Source organism: Phoenix dactylifera, unplaced genomic scaffold (genome assembly GCF_009389715.1).
Source record: "Phoenix dactylifera cultivar Barhee BC4 unplaced genomic scaffold, palm_55x_up_171113_PBpolish2nd_filt_p 000537F, whole genome shotgun sequence".
Lineage (NCBI taxonomy): Eukaryota > Viridiplantae > Streptophyta > Magnoliopsida > Arecales > Arecaceae > Phoenix > Phoenix dactylifera.
Window position 1 is genome coordinate 123,603 of NW_024067946.1, and position 24,600 is coordinate 148,202.

General features: G+C 37.8%; 1 protein-coding gene across 1 annotated transcript; it reads left to right on the forward strand.

Annotated features, from left to right (window-relative positions):
- LOC103713282 (rhomboid-like protein 20) lies at nt 1-24,600 on the forward strand. Its single transcript, XM_039119360.1, has 8 exons — nt 1-396; nt 523-623; nt 10,099-10,239; nt 10,698-10,764; nt 15,788-15,939; nt 16,033-16,134; nt 20,025-20,150; nt 24,000-24,600. The coding sequence occupies exons 1-8, from the start codon at nt 372-374 to the stop codon at nt 24,168-24,170; spliced, it is 885 nt and encodes a 294-aa protein (XP_038975288.1). The 5' UTR covers nt 1-371; the 3' UTR covers nt 24,171-24,600.

Consider the following 24,600-nt stretch of genomic DNA (forward strand, 5'->3'; position numbering starts at 1 on the left):
TCAATCGGGAAATGCACACTTGTGCAAATTCTGCATCGCTGAGGATCCGTGCCCAATAACAATTAGGCATCTCCAGACAAACGGTTAAGATTGAATGGAGACAACAGCTCAAAACTCCATTTTTGATGGTTAAAGGTGGCTTGAGATTGAGGAAAATTCGATTATGCACCGAAAAGAGCCGGCACTTAAATAGAGCTTCCATTGACCCGTTTACTCTTCGAAATAAAGGGCAGAAGGAGGAACACAGCCTCTCTCCTGTTTCGGTCTTCTAACTCTTCGTCCCTCCCTTCGTCCCTCCCTTCGTCCCTCGAAGCTGTAGGGTGAAAAAAAAAAAAAAGATCCATCTTTTTCGCTTCTTCCGCCTTCACAAGATGAACGGCGGACCATCTGGATTCCGTAAGCATCTCTGCCTTATAAAACTAGAATCAAATTATTTGAAATCTTTGGGTTTTTTCCCCTTTGGCGATTCTTTTCTCGGATTTTGTTGATGGAAGATCCTCTTTTCTCCGGATTTGCTTCCAGATAATGCTCCAGTCACGAGAATCTTCGTCTTCGCGACCGCTCTCTTTACAATCGTCTTTGGAGTCAAGGGCCGTTCTCCTCGGCTCGGACTACCGCATCAGGTGCCCATTTTATCGCTTTTCCTTAAGCGAAACTTTGGTTTTTGTTTTTTTTTTGGCGAATTTTGGCTGCTTTTGGTGGATATTTGGTCGATTTGCTTCTAAATACTCTCAATTCGCATGGATTTTTGATGAATAGATGATGAGAGCTTAAAGTTGCAGTTTTTAGGTTGATGCATCCATTGGTTTCTCCAAATATTGCAGCTTGGTAGGATAAATAGCATGCAGAGGTTGTACTTTCTTTAGTGCATCCATGTATTGATGTTTTGACACTGGATTCCTTTGTTTGTTACGCTATCAGAATTTGTATGAGTGTTTATTTAATCACATTGAATTGGATGGTTGAATGAACGAGTCTATGGTTAGGTTGCTATAAATTTCTTTGGAACTTAATTCTTGTGAGCTTCCTTTTTGTTTTCTTGTATGTATTCAGGATATCTATGCATCCGTACAATGCAATCTTATAAATTACAAGTATATGTAGGCACTATCTGTCTCTGCTATTGTAATGTGAACAGTTGGAGTTACCAATCCACCCCGGAATGCTTGAATTAATTTTCTTCTATTTTCCAAAACCACCCGTTCATCGTGTGACCATGCCTTTTTATTTTTTATCCATTGGTCGTGAGGAGGTGGAGAGGGTTTCTGCTTTGTGCCTTTTTGTTGCTCTGGCCACACGAGCATGGGCTCCAGTGTAGGGTGGGAGATCACAATGATCCATCTATTTCTCATGTGCTATGCGCATGCCTAATGCTAGCATCTACTGAACTTTAACACATAGAAGACTCTTCTTGTTGTAACTCATCAATAACAATTGAAGTGAGTGTCATCTTTTACCATGCACCTACTCAGAGAAGGCATGATAAGAAGTGTTATATATGAAAGATTAAGAAATTTCAACTTTTCCAATGCCTGTATGTATATTCTTATTATTGTGTTTGAGAGGTAAAATATGCTCATAAAATAACTTGAAAATGTAGAGCAATATTACAGGAAGTAATTTAGTCCACCTAGATTCTTACCTTAATGCGGCTTGGCTCTTGGGCACCTTCTCTAGAGTTTGGACAGCATAATTGACAAATGATTGTGTTGTCCTTTGTTTAATCACAAGCCAATGAGCAAAATGAAATTCAGAATTTGGTACTGCTTGAGCTTTCAAGCAAACTATTATATGCCCAAATTTACATGCATTTTTTAGGAACAGAAAACTTTGTGATTTCTTAAGAAGTTGAGTGAGTTTGAGGTAGAGAAGAAATGAACAACTAGGCTCTTTCTCCTAATATTTACACTAATGTCCATAAAAATTTTTTCTTTAAAAAATGGTTATTTAATTAGTTACACTACCTTTTTAACTGGGTTCAATTACAAGACCCAAAAGCAAACCAAAATAATTTACCATTTAGAGTGTGGTGACTGATTGTGCTCGAGGTTTTAAATAAACTAATATTTAGACTCATACACATATAATGAACTTTTAAACGAACTACTATAAAAAAGAGATTTGTGATATGTTGACAAATCCTTGCTGGCTCGTATAAATATAATGAACTTTTAAACAAAGTGCTATAAACAAGAGATTTGTGATTTGCTGACAATCCAAATGTGTTCAACAAGGCAGAGTTTGCTAGCAATCCAAATGTGTCCAATAAACTACAGTTTGAAAAGCGAAAAGCAACTGGGTATCTTTTTTTACAAACATTTACACTCATGCAGCATTATCTTCTTTGAATAAAATTTTACTTAGAAACTAAAATAACTTTTAATAGAAAAATTGATAAATCAATGAGCTTAAGTTTCTCCTTTTAATATAGTTATGTTTGGGCATGGGTTGCTAACCATATCCATATTACACAGAATCTAAGTGCCATTTGATGAATTTTGCATGTTTAATTAATCATTAAATGCCAAAGTTCTTCATATGGAGCAAAACTTTGCTTTTATCTTTAAACTTTATTTTTGCCAATGGGAAAACCTTTTCCTATTTCACTTTAAAATTCAAGTCCCTTCTTTATCTATTTGCTTGATAATGGCTACAACTATCCTTTTCTCTTGTCAACTTCTCTTCTCATAGCCATATCCTAACTATGTGAAGAACCTCTTGGAAAATCTAGGTGAAGAGAGATATGTCTCCCATCTTTCCAGCATGTAAGATCATCATCCCAATATGTGCCCCCCTTCCGGCTGTCTTGTTTCACTCATTAAGTATTGCTGCATAAGACAATGAAGTTGCAAACATGTTCCCAAGTTGGGGGAATAGAGGGAGATTTGTACCTTTCATAGAAGGTGGGCCATTCATGGGGCATCATGTTAATTTGAGATCTAATTTGGTAATTATTTTGAGCTGCATCACTTTTTCCTTAAGCTTGGTATTCCATTCCTCAGCATATCCCGCTCTCTTTCTTCTCATATCAATTAAGGAAACTCAAGTCATGAGGCCAGCAACAGTTGAGAAAATGAGGAAGCCGTGGCCATGAGGTTGACATCACAACACTGCCTTTATCCCTCCTTCCCCTTCTCTCTTCCCCCCCACCTCCCCCACATGAACCACTGCAAATTAGTGAGCCAGAAAGGTGGTACCTATTTAATTTCAATTAAATACTTATCCTTTTGTCCTCCTCAATACAGAGTTATGTGGTATTTTGAGTTTATCTAACTTTTTGTTATGCGAGCTCAGGTTCTTAGTTTGGTTCCATTTTGAGGCATCATCTCTTTAGTTTCTTAGTTGCCTTAAGTTGTTGGTTATTAAACATCTTTCTTGAATAGTGGTTGGCTTCCAAGAGAAGGTTATAGAAGAGAATGAAATTTATTTGTATTTGGAGACAGTAATTCCAATATTATGTTGCTGGACAATGGTTGTTGAGAAGGGTGGAAGCAGGGGTGGAGCAACAATTTTTATATTTTAAGGGGTCGGGTTTGCACACTATAGTGAACGAAAAATTCTTGAATCATAATCATGACATTATTTCATTATAAACAAAATATAATATATAAAAAATTTCATTTAAATTGTTATGCCTTATGTAGGTGGTAGGCTAATAAGTAAGGTCCGCCGAACTGGTACCGGAACGCTTGGGTATCGAAACCGGCACACCGAATTTTTTTTGGAGTTTTTTAAGTTGATTTAATTAGTAATCAATTTTTTTGATTTTTTTAAATAATTTTAAGTCTAATTTATTTTTTTGATGTTTTTTTATGTTTTTATGATCTGGGTTTAACCTAAATGATGCATTTTATTGTTTTAAAATGATCCGAATTATAAAATGATTAGTGAGATGTTGCATGCTACAAGAAGCAATATGAAATATCCTTAAATCAAGTAGTGAGGTGAAAAATATAAAACAATACAATCAATTACATATATTTAAAGTATAACATATCTACTAATATCTAAAATCTCGTCGAATGGCAATGCTTCTTGTAGATATCCAGATCAAGCAGCGTTGTAGTCTTGTATGTTCATCCCATAAAGAATTCACTCCGAGTTATAAGCATTCTCAGATCTCTTGCTAAAGCTCTGGCTCTGAGAGGTGTTCTTTGGCTGATAAACTGACTGATAAAACAACTGTGAAAGGACCAATCCGAATAAGCCGGCAGCAAAATTCGATCCGTAAGATGCTCCGGGATGCGTAGGATAATAGCCACCGAAAGATGCCTTAGACACACCATATCTATATCCGTATCCGTATGGGTCATAGGCTGTTTGTGGCTACGGATAATAGAATTCATTATACGACTCGAAACCTGATACATCTATGAATTCCATTCTATGTGCGAGGTCATTTGCAGCTGCATCGTGTCATGAATAATCTCGAGGAGCCTGTCTCCTATATGCAATCAGATCGTCACGAGCTCTACCAGATCGTGCATCGTGGTCCCTATGCTATGTAGCATGAGTAAATTGAAACTCACCGGTGAATTTAAGACTTCCCTGTGGCTGTCTCATTAATGGCGGTCTCATGTCCTCTACTTTCTTTCTAGCCAGTAGATTCATGACCACCAGAATTGCTGGTCATGGTCTCTGAATCTGATTGAACTGACTCCTCCTTGACACTCTCTGTTGGGGCTGCAGGTGCTGTTTATTTTTTTTGGTGTGCTGGAAAGCTGCCTTCTTATTCTTCATGCCATTCGCTGTCTGCTTATCCTTCGTGCCTCTCTCTGTATGGCTATGTTGGGAGGATGTATATTGCCCTCCTGATCGAGTTGACCGGATAGCATAGTGGCCTTGTCTGAGCATCTTTCGATCATATCTCTAACAGAATGCCTTGGACAAGGAGTCATGTAGTAACCGGCTCCATGTGGCTGTAGCTGATCAGTTAGAAGGATGCATGGAATATTGCTCTTTGCCTATTGCCCTACATTGACCTTAGCTTTGTTGGCTACCAAACTAGCCAGTCGTGGAGGCAATCCTCACTTATCAAGCTCTGGTTCTTGCTGTTAGCCCACAAGCCATCCGATTATAAGATCATCTTCATTATCAACGAAAGCACTATTGATCGGATCCGCAACTTTAGCTCTACTTCTTTCTGAATGTATTTCAGTTCCAACCTCAGACTGTAGTGAACATATACAAAATCGTTGAGGTGCTTTTGTGTCAAACGATTTTTTTTTGCTTGCTGTGGATGAGGGTGAAGGTGGACCAGTTGCGCTCACAGCTATTCGAGAAGACCGTCTGGGAGAGGATCTGGATAGTTAGCCCTTAAAGATTTTTCACGGATAAACAAAAATAAATCCACCATTTAGTTGTAAAAATATTGAAGAAAATTATATATAAAATAGTACTATATTAGTAACCATCTAACACCAAGTAAATGTCCTTCTGATGTGTAATATACTTGGATTCATATTTTTCTTACTTACGACAGCTGTCGAGACTCCAAAGCTGTCGGTGCCCTCTCCAAATATTTTGGTCTATGAAAAAGAATCATGTTGTAATATGTTAATAATTGAATGTATCAGTTAACTTACACATAACACTTAAGTTAACTTACCTCTTATAGACATAGGGCTGCGACTTTCTAGATTAGGTTTCATCTTTTAAATCACATTGCGCAGAGCAGCCAGAAGTTACTTATTTTTCAATTTTTTTCAAATTTAGGCCTGGGCCACTGTTCGCATGATTGCATCAAAACTTGAATAAATAGACACCAAATTTTGCTAGAAAGCAGCTTGTATGCCTCTAAATACGCTTATGATTTTACAGTTTTTTTTTAAAATTCTATTTTTTATATTTTTTTCATTTTTTATCTAAAAATATATTTTTAATTTTTAAAAATTATACGTAAATTTAAAATTAAAAATTTTTATGTCATCGTGAAGATTATCCATAGATCTACAACATATAATCAAGCCTAAGTCGAAAATTTTGGCATGATCTTTTCTTCTTTTATAAATTTCGAGCTATTTTTTTAAGCTTTCCCCCCAAAGTTAAGGAAATGAGATAAGAAAGAGAAAGTACACCTTATTTAGGCTTGGATCTTCATTCAATCGTGCTGAATCGGTGTGATTTTCACCGTAAGGGAGAGAAAAACTGGAGAGCTTAGAAATGGTGTTGGGCATCCACTGAGGAGTTTCTGCGCTTTCTGGAGGCCTCAGTATCAGGGTTTCGGTCGGAGGAGAGAGGGACTCATGCTGCCTGCCTGGCCTACCCTTTCTGGTTGGAAAGTAACACCCGAGTCTTTGAGGGTAGCAGCTTGCCCCCGAGGGTGGCGGCAGCCAGAGCATTACTGCACGCGGAGGAGTTCATTAGCACTACTGAGATTTCACCTACCGGGTTGGCCAGGGACATCTGGGGCCTCCTTCTGTTCTTGCAGCGTTTAGATATGTGTTCGTATCCTGGGTGCCCCAACCCTCTGAATTCCTGAAGGTGAACTTCGATGGCAGTGTGGCCGCCAACGGAAGAGGCGGAGGCGTAGGCGTAGGCTTCGTCATCAGAGATCATGATTCCAGACTAGTGGCGGCGGAGGGTCAGGTCAGTAGATCTTTGACTCCTCGGTGGTGTGTGCTAAGCTCAGAGCCGCCTAGGAGGGCATCTTCTATGCCTGACGGACACTAGGTGCAGACCGGCTCATCCTCGAGGGCGACTCAGCCACAGTGATTGATTGGATCCGGGGACGGGGTCGTACAGGCAAGGGTAGGCCGCTACTGCTTGACATTCGCGGATTATTGCAGGAGTGTAGTGCCCATCAGGCCACACACGTCTACAGAGAATCAAATGGTACAGCTGATTGAGTTGCCTCCTATGTAGCTCACCATTCTGGAGGTTTTGTTTAGAGGGAGTGTGACATAATGACGAGTTATTTTTCTGCTTTGTTGTTTTCGGATTTTGTTGGCCGCATCCACACCCATAGGGTGTGAGCTGCCGTTGTACCAAAAGAAAACCATCTTTTAATCAACAAACAAAGGAAAGTGGAGGGGCCCGGTTCATAATCGGGTCAACTCGAACTGTTTGATTTGCACCGAGTTCGAATGAAATCGGTCGGTTCCGAACAGTTCTGGCCAGTTCGGGCAGGATCGAGCCTTTTCTGGCTGGTTCTGATTTATTTGAAATCAGTTCTGGCCAGTTCCGGCCGGTTCGGGGCCGGAACCGACTCCAATAGGTGAACCAACCCGGTGGAATTCGAGGCTGGAACTGACTCCAATAGGTGAACCGACCTAGTTTCCTACCAGGTTGACTTGGTACGGGCCGAACCGGATGTTCGGCCCTCGCCTCCGGTTCGGCCCTCGCTCATAAGGCTAGGTATAAGGACCATGATTGGCCTTGGTGAATCTAAGCCTTTCCAAGCTGGAGACTAGAATTTTTAGATTTGATATGTGCTCAATGTACCTTGATCAGTAATTCCATACTCTATGGACACATCAAATTCAGTCTAATCCGCCTAAGCTAAAAGCACGTCTCATATGTAATTCAACTTCTCTCTCTCTCTCTTGTATGCCTAAAGAGAATAAGGAGAATGGAAAAGCCTAAGAGAAGGCTCTAGGTAGGGTAATCAAACAAGTGAGCTATTTGCGAGCTAGCTCATGTTCAACTTGCTTAATTAGCAAATTGGCTAAGCTAGAGCTAGGCTTAACATGCTCAAGCTTAGCTCGATAAAATTGAATATGTATATATATATAGTTTCCATATGTGCAATCATAAAAAAGTGTTTTTATCTTTATTTATTATAAACTAACGTAATTCATATAAAACAAATGTATTTAGGTGATAAGATTGAGATATAATCAGGTTAATTTTCTCAAAGTATATAAATGAATGCCTTAAAAGACCTTAGCTTCTCATAAAATCTCTTATAGGAACTGCTTATAAACAACTTGAGTTCATCTAAAATTAAATGAGCCGGCCTAAGCTTGGCCTTCATTACAAAATGAGCAGAGCTTAATCTATGCTTGGTTTGCTTAAGCTCAGCCCTTAGCTCTAGAGGCCATGCAAGGGCTCAAATAAAAAGAACACACACATAATTGATCCACCTGCAGTTCTTTTCTATGAAGATAGTGATATCCATGTTTTTTGAGTTATAAGCTACCAATTACAATCACTATGAATTATACATGTGAGAATGAAGGGGAAAAAGGAGGAAGGGATGGAGAACGATATGTAAGTGTAGCTTGAAATCAACAAAATTGAAAGGCCATAGTTTGTGAATTCAATTCAATAATCTGTTTAATGTTTTACTTGTTATGTTATACCTTATTCAATATGAGCGTGCATATAGAAAAATTTCTATTTTATTTTTTTGATTTTTTTGTCTTTAATTATTGTTAAGCCTGATGTACATTTTTTATCCTTTCCCTAAACTTTTGGAGTAAATTGGTTAGTTAACATAGTATCACCGCTCAGGTTTGCTGGAGGTCATGAGTTCAAATCCTCTCCATGCTACTTATATACTTAATCAACCTGTTATTATATTGACTCATTCCGGTAATTTTGTTATCTTGACCCATTTCAATCATTGTGGTCCATCGATATGCGTGGTTAGGGCCGCATGTGAGGGGCGTTGTTAAGCCTAATATACAGTGTTGATCCTTTTCCTAATAGGAAGTTTCCCGGTATGCACTTTTAATGTTTTTCTCTTAACCCCGCACCCTCTCCCCTCCGCCCAATACGCATTCACATGGGTACCTACTCTTTAGGTGCACAACTGGATTACTTGCCTATTTCTTTATGCCTTCTAGGGCTATGGTTGTGACAAATCCTTTGGTGTCATTATTATGTAGGATTGGGAATAGGGCAGGCTTATTGGTTGTCGAAATTTTAGATAATCTTCTAGGAGGTGCATTGCTCATTTGCAAAATTTCCATAAGTGCTTATCGGTACTTGGTCTCCTTGGCATTTGAAATTCTTTCCTTATTCACTTGAGCAAATATGACCGTTGCTTTCTTAATGTTCTTACTCGTTTCATGCTGTGTTCTGTTTACAAAGTTTAATTGTCAAGTTCAAACTATTTTAATTGCATGTGATTTTGGTTATTGTTAATAAACAACATAAACTGAATGTGAAACATCCTAGTAACTCTTTAATATTTTATTTGCTTCTAGCTAAAACAAACATATCCCTGATTTTTGCATAATTTAAAGTCTCATGTTGCAGTGAGCATACTCTTCCTATTCTTATAAATATAAGATTTAATGGAAGTTAATTGTTAGGAATTTGCGAGTTAGTTTAGTAAAGCCAGTTCAATTCTCTGAGCCTCTTGGATAGAGATGGACTATGTTAGCTTTTGGGCTTATTTGTAATTGAAGTTTGAAAGGATATGTAGCTATTCTAGTTCATTTTTCTTTTGTTTCATCCATAACACTGTCACACCATATGGGCAACTGCAGATCTAACCATTAGTTAGAGTTGTTCCATTAGTGGCTCTTTCGGGTTCTGGCATAGCTTAAGTTGATTAAATGATGGATAAACCATCTTATCCTTATTTATTTTGGAGGATCAAAATTAAGTGAGAACAACAACCTGTATAAAATTTGAAGTAGATGTCATCTATCTCTAGTGCAATTCCTTTGCTATACAAGTTTTAAACAAAATAACATTGTTATCGGTCTTGTTATCTGGATGGATGTAATTTGTCTTGTGAGGCAAGTCTTCCTCTTAGTAATAGTGTAAGTCCTGTTAGATAGGAACGAGAGATTAGTTCAATGATGAATCAAGCGTGTGGAAGGATGGCACAAAATTTTTAATGATCATGGAGGATAACTTTTATTGGATTAGTTGGATCATAACATGTATGCTTTAACAACTAATATTAATAGAAGATTCTGTATTTTGTATACTAGTTGATGAAGTCCATAACTGTGAGGATCTATTGTATCATACTCATTAACTCTATCTTGGGTTTGTGTTAACAAATTCTATCCATTTTTCTTAATGTTAAACATAACTAAATAGTTTTCTTCATATCTTATACTGTTGTCATAGAATGTTATTCAAAGTCCTAGAGCACCAAGAATACAATATATACTAACTATTCTTTTGTTATGGCAGGACATTATCAACAACCTTCAAATCTGGAGGGTTATCTCTTCAATGTTTGCCTTTTCGTCAACACCAGAGTTACTGTTTGGACTGTATTTGCTCTATTACTTCAGGATATTTGAGAGACAGATAGGCTCTAATAAATATTCAGTAAGTAGCGATAATCACAGCAAGATTGGTGGTGATAATTGCTTCAAAATTTTAGAAGTATATTGGAGTATGGCCTTAAACATGTATGAATTTAAATGTTTAGCAATTAGATTCTTCTCTGACCTTTTGCTTTCTTTATCGTTCTGCTTAACTGAGAGAAAGCAATAATGATTTCAAGATTAAAAGTGATAGATATTATAAGATTGTTGCAATTGCTGCAAAAGTTATAATTTATATTGGTATATTTGTTTACGCGTATTTGAGTAAAAATGTTTAGTAAGTGTATTAAGCTCTGAATTTTCTTTGCTTTATTGATCGACATAACTGAGAGAGCACAGCAATGATGCAAGAATATGTGTTCTAGGACGCTGAGGGCTACAATAATTTTTTCTTCAACAAGATTTAATAGCGATTCCCAGTCAGACCAGTTGCTGACCCTATATTATCAAAATGTGCAGGTCTTCATTTTATTCTCTGTGATAATGTCATTGTTGTTTGAGGTCCTAGCTTTGGTGCTTCTTAAAGGTATGCTCATCCAATGAAGCTTGTTGAGTACCAGGTCATAATTGTTGCTGGTCAGATCGCCAGCTTACTGCTTTTGTCATGTTGTCTTCTTCTCTCTTCTCCCTAACTACATTGTTATTTCAATCTCATTTTTCTTTACATTTGCTGGCTTCACTTGCTAGTTGTTACACATGGTCATATTTATTTGCCTTTTCTTCCTTGCTTTTACTGGAAATATCATATTATAAAATTCAAAAGAAAAAACTACTTTAATATGGTTGTCAATTTTCCCTGCATGACATTTAGGAATTTATGCACTTGCATCCTTATTGAAGATATTTTCATGACTCTTTAGAGTCCTTATGCGGGTAGTTCTAAATACACCCCCCCTATTGCTCAGGACACCCCCCAAAAATTAAAAAAAAAATACCCAAACTAACCTTTAGTGTAATTACCATATTGCCCTTGAAATTTTCTCAGTACACCCCCCTTCCTCCTCCTCCGTTTCGTGCTCCGTTCGGCACTGGATCGCCGAACAAAATGCTTCTGTTCGGCTGAACGGTGCCGAACAGAAGGCTTCTGTTCGGCGATCCAGTGCCGAACAGAAGGCTTCTGTTCGGCAACCCTCAACCGAACAGAATCCTTCTGTTCGGCGGAGGGAAGGGGAGGAGGGGTAGGAGGGTGGGGAGGAGGCGGCGGAGGGGGAGGGGTAGGAGGGGTAGTTGGAGGAGGGGGAGGTGGAGGAGGAGGAGGAGGAGGAGGGGGAGGTGGAGGAGAAGGGGGAGGAGGGGTAGGAGGAGGAGGAGGAATGGGAGCAGGGAGGAATAGGGGGTGGAGGAGGAGGCAAAGAAGGGGGAGAAGGCGGAGGGGGATGCAGAGTAAGAGGGGATGGGGATGGGGGGCGGAGGTAGAGGGGTGGAGGAGTAGGAGGAGGGAGGAGGGAGGAGGAGGAGGAGGGTGAATAGGCGGAGGAGGAGGGGAGAGGGATGAGGGGGTGGGGAGGTGGGGGGTGGGGAGGGTGGGGGTAATTTAGGAATTTTTAATTTTTTAGGGGTGTCCTTAGCAAATGGGGGGGTGTAGAGAGTATTTAATTTTTTTTTAATTTTTGGGGGGTGTCCTGAGCAATAGGGGGGGTGTATTTAGAACTACCCTCCTTATGCAAGTCCAGTATGGTATGTTATTGAAGGAAACTGGAGAATGAGGCAGATGAAGGAGTGATTTACAAATACAAACATGATCTTAAAGTGCGGAAACACAGAATAATATAGTTGTTATAAAGTGAAAAAATCATTGAGATAATAATAGTGAAGGAAATAACATATTGAAGATCTTTAACATATGCCATTTTGACTAGATACCTTCAAGATTTTGGCTTGTTTCATTCTTCCAAAATGTTGTATGTAAACAGAATGACAAAATATTCATGGTCCTTCTTCACATGAGTGTAAGTAATAGCTGTAAATCACCACTGTTTAACATCAGTGAGTATTCTATGTGAACTCTATCTCTAATACATACTACTTTTGGATGTTGAAAAGGAAAAATGTATAAAAAGTTATTCAATTTCTGCAATGCAGGTAAATTTTGATAATCCTTGGCTAGGACGTAATCTCTAGGAAAACCATATTGCTAAAACAGAAGAATCCTGTGACTCATTGTATACATTTATTCATGCTTGGAATACAAGTTATTTCTCTCTGCCATTTGCATTGTTTGCCAAAACTTTTTCAGTTAGTCCAAAAAAAGTAGTACAAGTCCTGAATTGACTATGGCTATATATGAAGTTGTATCTCCTTGCTACTTTCATAATGTTGAAAAGGTATTTATGGAGGGAAGTGAGGGAACAGAAGCCTTGAAAAGATTAAGAAGCAGATGCATGAGTAAGAGGGAGATAACTTATATTATTATGACAATTTTAATAAAATCTGGATAGAATTATTTTCTAACTTAAATTTATTCATATGAAAACACTATATTAATCCACTTTTTCTTCTTATAACATATTAAGTTCATACTTATAGTCTTATCACAAAAGTGCCCATCCCTCTTATCACAAAAGTTCCCATTATATGATCATTGCCAATTTAATATTGTTTTGCTCTTCTAGTTGTAGGCATTTAAAATCATGGGTTCGACGTACAGTTTGTTGACGGATTAGTCTTTGAGAGCTGATTATTTTTCAAATGCATTGTCTCAAAGATCGGGGCCTCCTAAAATCAAGAGTTTTGGAAGTCTTTGTTCTTGTTTTCTTCTGTTTTGAATTTATCCGCAAGTTTTAGCAGTCATCTACTGGAGTTATTTATGGTCAACAAATAATTAAAGAGATGACGATGCTGTCGATGGATGTCATGATTTGGCATTTAGCTTGGTGAAGGGAATCTCAGGATACCAAAATGTCATCCATCATAATCCACAATGGCATTTTTATTATTAGAAATTTAAACTTTAAACTTTAAATGTAACAATGAAGAAGTCTGCTCCATGATTTTTATTTGCCAAGTGGGAAATGCCATGTCTTGTTCACTTTTATACCTCTATGTACATCAAACCAAAGTACCAAGTACTGAAGATCTGTATGTATCGATCAAGGATAGGTACAATATGTGCTATATCTAGGACCATACCAGCAAAGGGTATTGATGCGTGTGCAAAGATATGCCCCAACCCCCCTTGGTATGGCCTTTTCTGACCTCCAAAAAGTGATTTTGGGTTTCATTATCATGTTCTCTTTCCTAAATTCTATGCTTTTGCGAGAAATGGATAGAGATATTAAGTTAAATGCCATTGTCAAGGTTTAATGTATGTGCTGAATTAAATAACATGCATAGATATCACATTACACCACATGGAATTTAAAATATATTTAAAGGATATGTGTTAAACTTAGCAAGTAAAACATGAGAAACAAAGAGATTTATATTTATAATATCACTTAACAATGTAGTACCTATAACCAATGTCATTTAACAATTGCAGCACTTGTAAACCAAAATAATTCAAATGATCATTACTATCATCAATCAACCATGTACTAGGCAATGGCTACTTGCCCATTATATATATATATATATATATTTAAAATTTTTACACCTTGGTCTGAAATGGTAATTCATTGCATGCACTTTCTTAGAGTGTTCACCTTGTTTCTTTTGGTGTATCAATTTATGTTCTATTATTTGGTGATTTAGTAATATTTTTGAACTTATGTACTTTTCAATTAACTAAAATAGATGATTACTTTGAAATTTATGATAATTTGAGGCCTTGGTTTGGGTGGAACTTTAAGATGTCTAAATTTTGCATGGATTGTGGATTAAATTTTGGTAGCATATGCGCATCTCTAGCACCTACATGCTACCTTTGTTCTGCAAATGAGGTATTTTATTTTCTAAAATAGTTTCATAAAAATTAAAATTTGAAAATAATAACTTGAAAAAATTATTCCTGTGGCATTGTACATAAGCCTGATAATATATTCCAAAAACATCCAAAACAAATACCAGTTAATTTGGTTATTTTTGTAGGCTTTAGGGGACCAGTCCAGAACTCCAACGTTTGTTAATTTTGATCATGGATTCATACTCAAGCTCATGAATCTCATAATATTTGATGAACTCTCCTTAATTTCGCCAATTAGTGATGAATTACTGGTTACAATATTGATAAAATTTATGAAAAAAGGTATAAAGAATAAAATCTCCTAGCTAGGTTGAATTTCTAGTACCTAAAATGGCTAAAGATAGCGGCTTGTCTGCTCTTCCTTCCTCTTGTTTCCACCTTTAAATAGTCAAGACAAGAGATAATCACCCTTTAACCCCTTTCTGAGTGGTACCCATACATACCATATGACTTGGGAACTATTCAGGGTCACCTTAGGGCGAATTGACCTTGACTCACTCCCAAACCACTTAATTTGCCCTCGGTTTGGGTAGTTTTCATCCAAATCTACCTCCATAGTACCAAGGAGGTCTCAGTATAGTTCTTTTTGAATAGTACACACCAAAACACTCAGTATTGCTAACCTTGCACTACCATTGCAAAAGATATATGGTGCAATTTTCTCCTTACATTTAGTGTTTGCATTCACCTTCACACTCTTTCTTAGTAGCTATCTATGAGGTTAATGAAAACCGGCTACTTGATTGGAAGTCTTCCTTGTGAAAGTATGTAACTAATTGTGGTTTCAGCCAGACCATATGAAGCGGAATATTCATATTTAATAAACATTCAATGAATTGCCTTAAAGGGATCAGAATTTGGAGCCATGGATCCAGTCATTTTTTTGGACATTTTGAAGCTCATGAGCCTCTGAAGGGTGTAAGAAGCGAGCATTTGCAGCAAGTCTACATCTTCTTTCTTCTTTGTTGCAGCAAGTCTACATCTTCTTTCTTCTTTGTTGCAGCAAGTCTACATCTTCTTTTTGTTTACGGAAGGATTAGTATAAAAGGATTGAGGAGTAAGGCTCCGTTGGTAGGAACCTCTGTAGCCATAGTGTAAAACCTATTTCACTAGGCCATATGGAGCCGAGGTTTCTTTAACCTGATTGACCTTTTTTTTTGAGTCAGTTTTCAGAAGCATAAAAGTACTTAACCATGGTGTTTGATAGTGTGCTTAAACTTGTTTTTATTGTTTTAATTAAGGTTTTAAATCCTGTGGGAGGGAGCTGTCCCGGTTTTTCCATAGAACGGGATGTGCATCTGTCTTGCCCTATCTTAACACTCGGGACAAGAGACGTCCCAAGATGCCGATCGGGATACTAGGATAGTGGTGGGATGGTCCTATCCGGATACTCAGGATGATACTCTGTCTTGATATCCTGCGGAATGTCCCACCAGGATTTGAGACCATGGCTTCAATAAATCCTATGCGCTTGTTTGGAATGTTCTTGCTTCCCTCATTCATAAACTTTCATTTCTCTCATGCTGTTACTTTTTATAGGATTCTTTACTCTTGCCTTTGTATGCTTAAACAACTTTTTGAGTTTAGGCTGCCTCTTTATTTCAAATATGATAATAGTTCTCAGTTTGTTATTTGTTCTATGCAGATCCCAACTTAGGTGTACTTGCATCTGGACCATATGGTCTTATATTTGCTTCCTTTATACCCTTTTACTTTGATATACCCGTTACATCACGGTTCCGTATATTTGGTATACACTTCAGTGACAAGTCTTTCATATATTTCATGGGCCTTCAGGTTAGTTCTTTTTCAGGGCCTCTATTGTTTCTTAACTGTTTATATATTTCAGAAAATTACTGCTGCTTACCTCATTTGCATTTTTTTGTGCAGCTTCTTCTGTCATCCTGGAAATGGTCACTTGTACCTGGTATATGTGGTATACTTGCTGGTTCCTTGTATCGTCTAAATGTGTTTGGCATCCGCAGGAAAAAGGTTAATACTGCCAAGTCCCTAAATTGGCCCATTTAAATATCTTTATTTTTTGTAATTGTGATCTTATCCTGGAGATACCTCTAGTGCTTGTTGGAGTCTTCTTTTTCTGCTTTAATTTCATACATGCAATTCCTGTAGCTTCTGTAGCTGGTTCCTGTAACTTCTATAGCTGGTCTATTCCAGGCTTATACCAGTACCAAATCCCATATCATTTTCCATCAGAATGGTACAGTATTGGTGCATGATTGTATGGATCAATACTGACATATTCCTAAAAATTGAAAAAACATCAGCGCTGACCTGTACGGCTGGTACGGTATTGCTGTTATGCACCGGTACAGACCAGTATATACTAATAAAGCCGGTATGTACTGGTAGAGCTATTTCGGTCTGGCACCCATACCAGTGCTGATTTCATACCAGAATGGTATGGAATAGTCGTAGTTTTTGAAACCATTATCTGTTCTATTGCGAGCTTACGAAAAAGAAAATGCTATAGGAGAAATTAAAGCACTATGAAAATTTCCTCCATTTTGATAGTGCATCATGGTGCTTGAATTCTTCTCATTATGTGGCATAAAGCAGAGCTGTACTATAAATTGAATGAGACAAACTACAAAATACTCAAGAGGCATGAAACCACACATCAGGGAGTATGAAATATGTGGAACGAAAAAATTCCTGGGTGGGTAATGTTGAATGTTTTAAAAGATGGCTGCATGAACACCTAGATGCCAGCCTTTATGCTTTTCATCATACATGAGTATGGTAGATAAGTTTAACTTATAAGTTAGTATTGAATGTCGCCAGGATTGGGTACCATCAAGTGGTGCAAAATGGGCATGCAGGCTGATACCAAGCCACTTTTATGCTTCTTTTCCTTTATGACAGCAATGAAGCAGATGTGGCTTTACCATGTCATCTCTGGAATAAGAAAAATAAAAGGAAAAAAACAGTTTGCTAAGTTGGTACTTCCTATTGGCGTGCTATCTCTTACTTGCTCTTCTGTGTTTCATTTTTTCACTATAACTATTTTTTAAGCTTTCTCCTTATATTTTATCAATTTTAAAATTCATTTTCCTGGACCACCTTAATTTCTATTACTTAATGTTCTTTATGCATTTGAAATTGATTCAGATTAAACATCAGACCTACTTTGCAGCTGAAATTATGACATGAGTGTTGTCTTCCCAAAATTTTGGAAATTGCTTCTAAACATATATTAGCTCTGACTTGAGAAGGAAAACAAGAGCATTTGCAGTGATTCTGCAGTTTTTCCATATTGTTCTGTTTAATAATTATCATACCCGATAAACCTTCTTGTGTCATCTTTAGGAATCCTTCTTTATCATTCATTCCTATTCTAGACAGTGGAAGTTGAATAAATAATATACATATACACACATATGCATGTATTGTACGTGTGTGTACATACACATTCGCACACGCATATGCGCGCACACACGTATATAGGCACACACACATACACATATATATGTTCATACTACGACTTATCTATGAGCTTTTACAACATTAGTTTTGACCTAAAGATGCCAAACTTCAGAAAACCTATACAACATAAAATTCTCTAACATGGTGGGCAATAACATTTCTTGAATTTTATATTTTCTTCTACCAGCAACTAGGCATGTGCCATGCACATTTGAGGAAGGAAAGAGAGAGAGTGAGATAGAGTTCAATTTATTTGGGAGTAGAACTAGAGAAAGATATAGGGTCCTCCAACGTGTTTGCGAGTGAAAGGGGTCCGATTTGATTGGAGAGGAGGAGAGGGAGCACATGTGATTGCTAATGCAGGCAAGAAAATTAGGAGATAATTAATATCTGAGGGAAGAGTGAGTAATAGAGTCCAATCTGTTTAGGAGTTGAGTATGAGAGTTCAATCGGTTTTGGAGTCAAATTAGAGAAAGAGACGGAGTCCAGTCTATTTGCGAGTTCTATAAAAAGAAGTTAGATCTGATTGGAAAGAAGCAAAGAGCGTGTGTGATAGTAAACGGAGAGAAACTGGGTAAGTGCGTATGCTTAAGATAAATAGGAGGGGTGTTCTTGGCATAAAAATTGAAAGACAGAATCAAGAGAGAATATTTCTTGATTTCAGAACTGTCATTTTTACATATAGTGTACATAAATGGGAGGTTATTCTTGGTATAAAAAATGACAGAGAATCCAGAGGGAATATTCCCTATTTTCAAAGCTATCATTTTTAAATAGTATGTAGATATTAATTTTATATTTTTCAATCTTCAGTTTTGGTTTTTCCATGATCAAAACTCTACAGGTTGGAGAAAAAGTGTGAAAATCGGCAAAACTACAATAAAACAAATCTCCTCGGGATACCTGAGGTTGAAAATAGAGCTGATCAAAACCCGGGCCGGGCCGGGCTCGGGCCGGGCTCTACAGCAGAAATTAGGCCCGATGGCTATGCCCAGGCCCGCCCGGCCCGACTGTCGGACTTAAATTTTTGTCCAGGCCCGACCCGATTTGATAAATCTGGTTCTAGGTCCGTCTAGCCCGGCCCGACCCGATAGGCCTGACTCGACAGGCCCGATTTTTTTTTGTTTGGAATCTGGAAATGGGCCAGAATGGCCCGACCAGGCCCGGCCCGATTTTTTTGATCGGGCCGCTTTTCTTGCCCAGGCCCGACGTATGGGCCTTTTTTTAATGCCCAAGCCCGAAAAATTTCGGGCCGGGCTGGGCGGGCTGGGCGGGCCGGAAGGCTCGTGATCAGTTCTAGTTGAAAGTGAGTTTTTGAACCTTGCTACGTGTTAACGATGATCAGGATTATGCGCATATGCTCCTTCAAATCAGTCAAGAATTTGATTTGTTTGACTTCTGTCTTTAAATATAGCATGAAGAATTTCCAAGTCTTACAAGGGAGCATCTTATTGGATGGTGATGTAAGGGGCTTTTTGACAGTGTACACATGCATGTCTTGCCCACAGTTTCTTAGACAAATAAGCGTGTGTTTCTTTATGAATATTAGATTCTACAGATTAGGTGTTCAGGTTAGTCATAGTTGACTTAAATTTTAATCATATCTTGCTTTGTATGATTTAATTCATTTCTAGGGCAGTCTGGGCATTTCTGGCTGATAGGCATTTTGCATGCAAAACAGTTGTTTATGATGTTACTTTTCCTTGATATGTGAGGAACTTGTTTCAAAATTACACATCCCAGATTCATTACATATAAAAAATAAAGCAGCTATAGAGCCAAGCAGAAATAAATGTGCATTTTCTTGTAAGCATACAGATAGTTTTTGAAATGCTTAGAATGTCACTTTCTTGCTTGACCTTTTAGTTCCTTCTTATTCATGCATATGGTTGTTGGAACTGGTTCCAATTCCAGTCATTTCTTGTCTTTAGAATTAGGCAGTCTGATAGCATACAAGTTGGTGTTCACTGTTTTGTTAAAGTGACACTGCTTTTTAAGGTACCAAGGCACACATATTTGTTTTTTAATGAAACTTCAGTTTGACTATATTTTTTCCTAGGTTTCTAATTGCGACCTTCTTTATTATTTTGCTTAAAACATATGCCCGTACCATAGATACTAGTTTTGTTTCGAGAGTATCAGCCATCTGAATCCTTCTCTGCGTCTATTTTAGCCTACAATATTTGTTTGGTAGCCACAGATTCATTTGCTGTTACCACACCAATTTAAATTTTTGATTTGCTTCATTGAAGAGAGAAGATTATGTATGAATCTGAGTACTAATAATAGATTCAATAACCTTGTTATCTTTGATTATGATTTTTAAGTTGTCCCATGAGAAGTTGATTTCAGACACTAAATTGTCTGATTTTCTGTTATATGTAATTTTCGACTAGATCTTTTATTGCCTGTCTTGATTGTGTAATTTGATTCTACAGTTTCCAGAAATGGTAGCATCATTTTTCTCATGGTTATTCATGTCCTCTTCTACAAGCTCATCACGCACAACATCAAGTAGGAATGTAATAGGAAGTGTACCTTCTTATGCTGCTCGTCAAGTACAGGCAAGTTTTCTTATTCTTTACTAATAGAGGACAACTTTACTGTCAGTTTGATTACTCATTTAGGTTAGTTAGCTTTATGTTTCCTAATTATAGGACATTGAAAACTTTTTATTTCTTTTTCTTTTTTTTTAACAATGGGTTCTTAGATGTACTAATCTCTAATTTATTTAACTAATGCGCTGTCCAATTTATATTCATATTTATACATTTGGTGCTGATAAGATTTCTACTATTTTATTTAAAACTTGTATCACAAGTAGAAATCTTAATAATGCTTGCCACCATATTTTTAACAGAGTTATGGGTCTTGGACCTGTAAACAAGAATTAATATTAGAGTATATCGCCCTCTCCCTCTCTTCCGCCCTCTCTTTCTCTCCCTCCTTCCCTCTCTCTCTCTCTCTCTCTCTCTCTCTCATTTCCTCACTTTTCTTCTCCCTCTCCCCCTCCCTCGCCGGTTTCTCGATTTCATTGCAGGCACAACCCGGTTTGCTGCCAGTACGGCTTGATACATCCCAAAGTGGACGGTTTGGGGTGGTTCTATCTTCCTTGTTCTCAGCTAATTGACCTCCCCTTCTTGGCCAACATATTACCAATATGCAATCTCTTCTTAGCAGTAGACACATGAAAATGCCTATTCTTCTCTAGCACTGCTGATATCCAAATTTGCATAGATAAAGGACAATGTAGACCTCCCCTATTAAGGAACTTGTAAAATGACTTCACTGACTTTTGAAGCCTCCATAGTCCACCATGGTACATGAAATCTACCCTCAGTAGGGATGGTCACCAACACATGCTGCAAATTCTCCCATTCTACCATTCCTCTTTTCGATGACGGCTACCATAAATCGACCTTCCAACTATGCCTCCTCCCATCCCTATGAGATTTTCGTAAGACTCCTTGCTTGTGAATGTGGCAGTAGATACCATAGAATAAAATTAAAAATGCAACTTCACCCAACTGGACATCTTCCCAGAATTTGACTTTCTTGCCATCTACATGGAAATCGATAGACCCCTCCCGAAGGGGTCTAGCACCGACCTTTCAGATTCAAGAAAAAGAGTCGAAGATCTTCTTTTTCTCCCTGGCTCAGATCTCCATCTTCGGTGGTACACTCCCATAATCAGATCTTTCCATCCATCGTGAATCTCTAACACCACTTACCAAGCAACATTAAGTTGAACTTAGATTAAGAATGCCTTAGCCACCCTCTTCTTTAGATTTACATACAATACTCCAATTCACGAGGCATGAAAAATCTTTGATCTTCGCCTCTCCCTTCCACAAAAAGCTCTCCTATTATGGTCAATCCTATCCATTTTGGAAATCCAAATATGGACATGAAGTGCAAAGGTTAAGTCAATCCCATCCACCACCCATTTCAGGACCAAGTCTTGTTTTATCTTGGATTTTGTGTCATGAGTTTGCAATGAGCAGATCAATAACTTGTCTTTTTATCCACCTTATTGGTTGCCAAATTTTCATGTCAAACTTTGGTGACCTCATCTACTCTTTTCAAATATAATCATGATGTAGTTGAATCTTTCTGCATTGCCATTGACCTAGTATAGGTGGTCAATGCAAGTCAATTTCACAATGCCTTTGAATTTTTATATCACAATTGACATCTGTCAATATGCTGAAATAAAATCTTGATTCTTTCCATCTTGGTGCTAAATTGCGAATTCAGGGATCAAATGTTGAAAGAGATGAAAGTTAAAAATGTTTGGATGAGGGTAATAGGTGGTTTCCTATTAATAGAGAGATAAAGTTGACTTTAGCTCAACTAAGGCGAGTAGAAACCAAATTTACTTTCTTAGACACATAAGAATTTGCATACAAGCAAAAGGATGTTCGAATCAATTGGGACTAAAGAAGCACAAAATAATGTTTCTTGAGTTATAAGTGTTGAATTGGAGTGATGGAGTTTGATATAACCTTATTTGGATCAAATTAGCTAGTTCAGTCAGCTGAATGTAAGATTCTTGTCTCTTGTTGATTTTCTTTTAAGATAAAAGGACCTGGTAAGGATAACTATTAAGGGAATTGTTTAGTGATTCATACTTAAGATGGTCAAGAAATGAAAATATGATAATTTTCTTGTATTGTTTTAGTGAGCTAAATATAGGGTTTCGAAGCTTTTGGTTTTATTGATGTTCAACTTATATGACCCAAGGGATGGACCAGAAATGAGAGATAAGGTGCACTTGACCCCTTCAACAAGAATTAGGCGATGGACCATCCTTGTTATTCCCTCCTGACTAATCCCTATTTCTTAGGCCCTTATATTGTATGATTGTTCCTTTTAAGTCTAGATAATCTCACTTCTAAGGTTGATGCTCCTTTGCTCATAAAATGTACCATTCATGTCTATTATGTGACCTAAGTGGGTGTTTACAGCCCCTTAACATGAGCCATTACTTTACTCAAATGAAGTCCAAAATTCATGTGTTGAAAGATGCATTGGAAAGCCAAAAAAATGTGGAATCTAATTTACTGGGTGAGCCTTGGAGCAGTGGTAAGGTAGCTCCATTGTGACATTAGTGTCAGATTTGAAATAAGGAAACCTTCTTTTTAAGGCTGCATACATCTAACCTGTCCTATACCTTACAGTGGAAGGAACCTCACGCATTAGGATGCCCTTATCTTTGGAGGGCGGGCTCTAGTGCAATTGTATGGTTGCTTTATTGTGACCTAGGTGCCATGGGTTCGAAATATAGAAACGACCTCCCTACATATGGGGATAAGGCTGCATAAACCTTACCCTCTTGAAACCCCATAGCGACGGGAGCCTACGCGGATACCCTTTTTCTTTGAGCCTGAAGCTACAAGTGGACCCAAAAAAAAATAAAGTGATGCTATCAAGCTACATTAATAAGTTACAGTTATACCATGAGGACCTACTTTATTTGTCGTTCTTCCAACGGTGAACTACAAATGCAAGGTGCTGTTCCATGTTAAATAATGTGTCCCTGCATCTATATCATTTTTCCATTAAAGTTTATATCTGCCTCCATTTTTGAGAGTGCTGGCTCCAAATGGTCTGCAAGGTGCCAAGAGCAGCAAATGAAGAACAAAACTAACTCATCTGAGGAAGTCCATTTACCCACTTATCTTGAAAACTGGCCTAGTTAAGGTAAGATGAATTCTCATAGAGCTATTCACGGCTTAAGCATGTTTATGTAACTCAACCAACTCAGCAGATTTCTCGATTTACTTGTATTTTTTAATCATGATTTTCTCACCTAGTGATACAGGAATTTTAATTTTGATTGAAGAGACCAAGATGATTATAAGGAGTCGGTCTAGGCATGCCTTCAAAACAAGCTATGATGTTGTGGAATTTAAGATTATTTAGAGGACTGAACTGGACAACTGGTTGCCAACTGAACCACAGCTTATTTTGCTATGGCCTACTAGGGTTTAGCTGGTTTCAAATGCAACGATACCTTTCTTGGCTGTTTCTATTCTTTTCCTTTATTTTTTTCGTGCTCTTAGAGCATTATTTCTATTTGGAGCGTGATTCTCTACCCAGTATCAGATCTTTATAAACAGTTGACTGAAGAAAATTTCTCATAGACTCAACTAACATTATTAAGGTGAAGCACAAATATACATTCTATCAGAACATGCAATTTCTCATCTTAAAAGGAACTCCAAGGGAAGGAAACATTTTGACCCATTTGTTTCTATTTTGGCAAATTTAGTGATTTTGACCTTTCTATGTTGGATGTAATTTTCATATCTAAAGCAATATATTTTTGAAGTAAGTTGTTGAAGAGGGATATGCTTATTTACATCATTTGATGACTTCAAATCACACTCATGCCCTTGAGTCTGGTGCAGCGAAATTATCCTTCCTCTGTGCATGCTCCTGTTCCAGAGCCACCGGAGTCTTCTGTTGCTACATTAGTATCCATGGGCTTTGACAGCAATGCTGCCAGACAGGCACTCTTGCGTGCTAGAAATGACATCAATGTGGCCACAAATATGTTACTCGAATCGCAGGCTCGATAGTTGAAATCACGTTGTCAGAAAATGGGGTGCAGGGTCATGTATGATTCCAGAAAAGACTCATAGCCCCACGGATATAACGACAGAAGAAAACCATTGTATTGATTGTGGCTCTTAGCCCTTATCACGTATGTTCACTAACGGGTGTTACCCTGGTTCAGTGTTTCCATTTGGCAGTGAGAAACTCATTCATCGGTACTAGTGGGTGCTGTTATATTATATATCGTCGAGAGGGTGACCCTGCAATATTCCTTTGTCCAAATACTGAGATGGATGCTGATGGTCAACCAATGTCAATGATGGCTACCATAATGTAAATTTTTTTGAGGTTTTAAGATAAGCACCAGCGACATGTTTGTTACTGCACTTGAGCTCACATTATAGTTCAAAAACTCTTGATGCATGCCATTATTTTGGGAATAGATTCATGTCA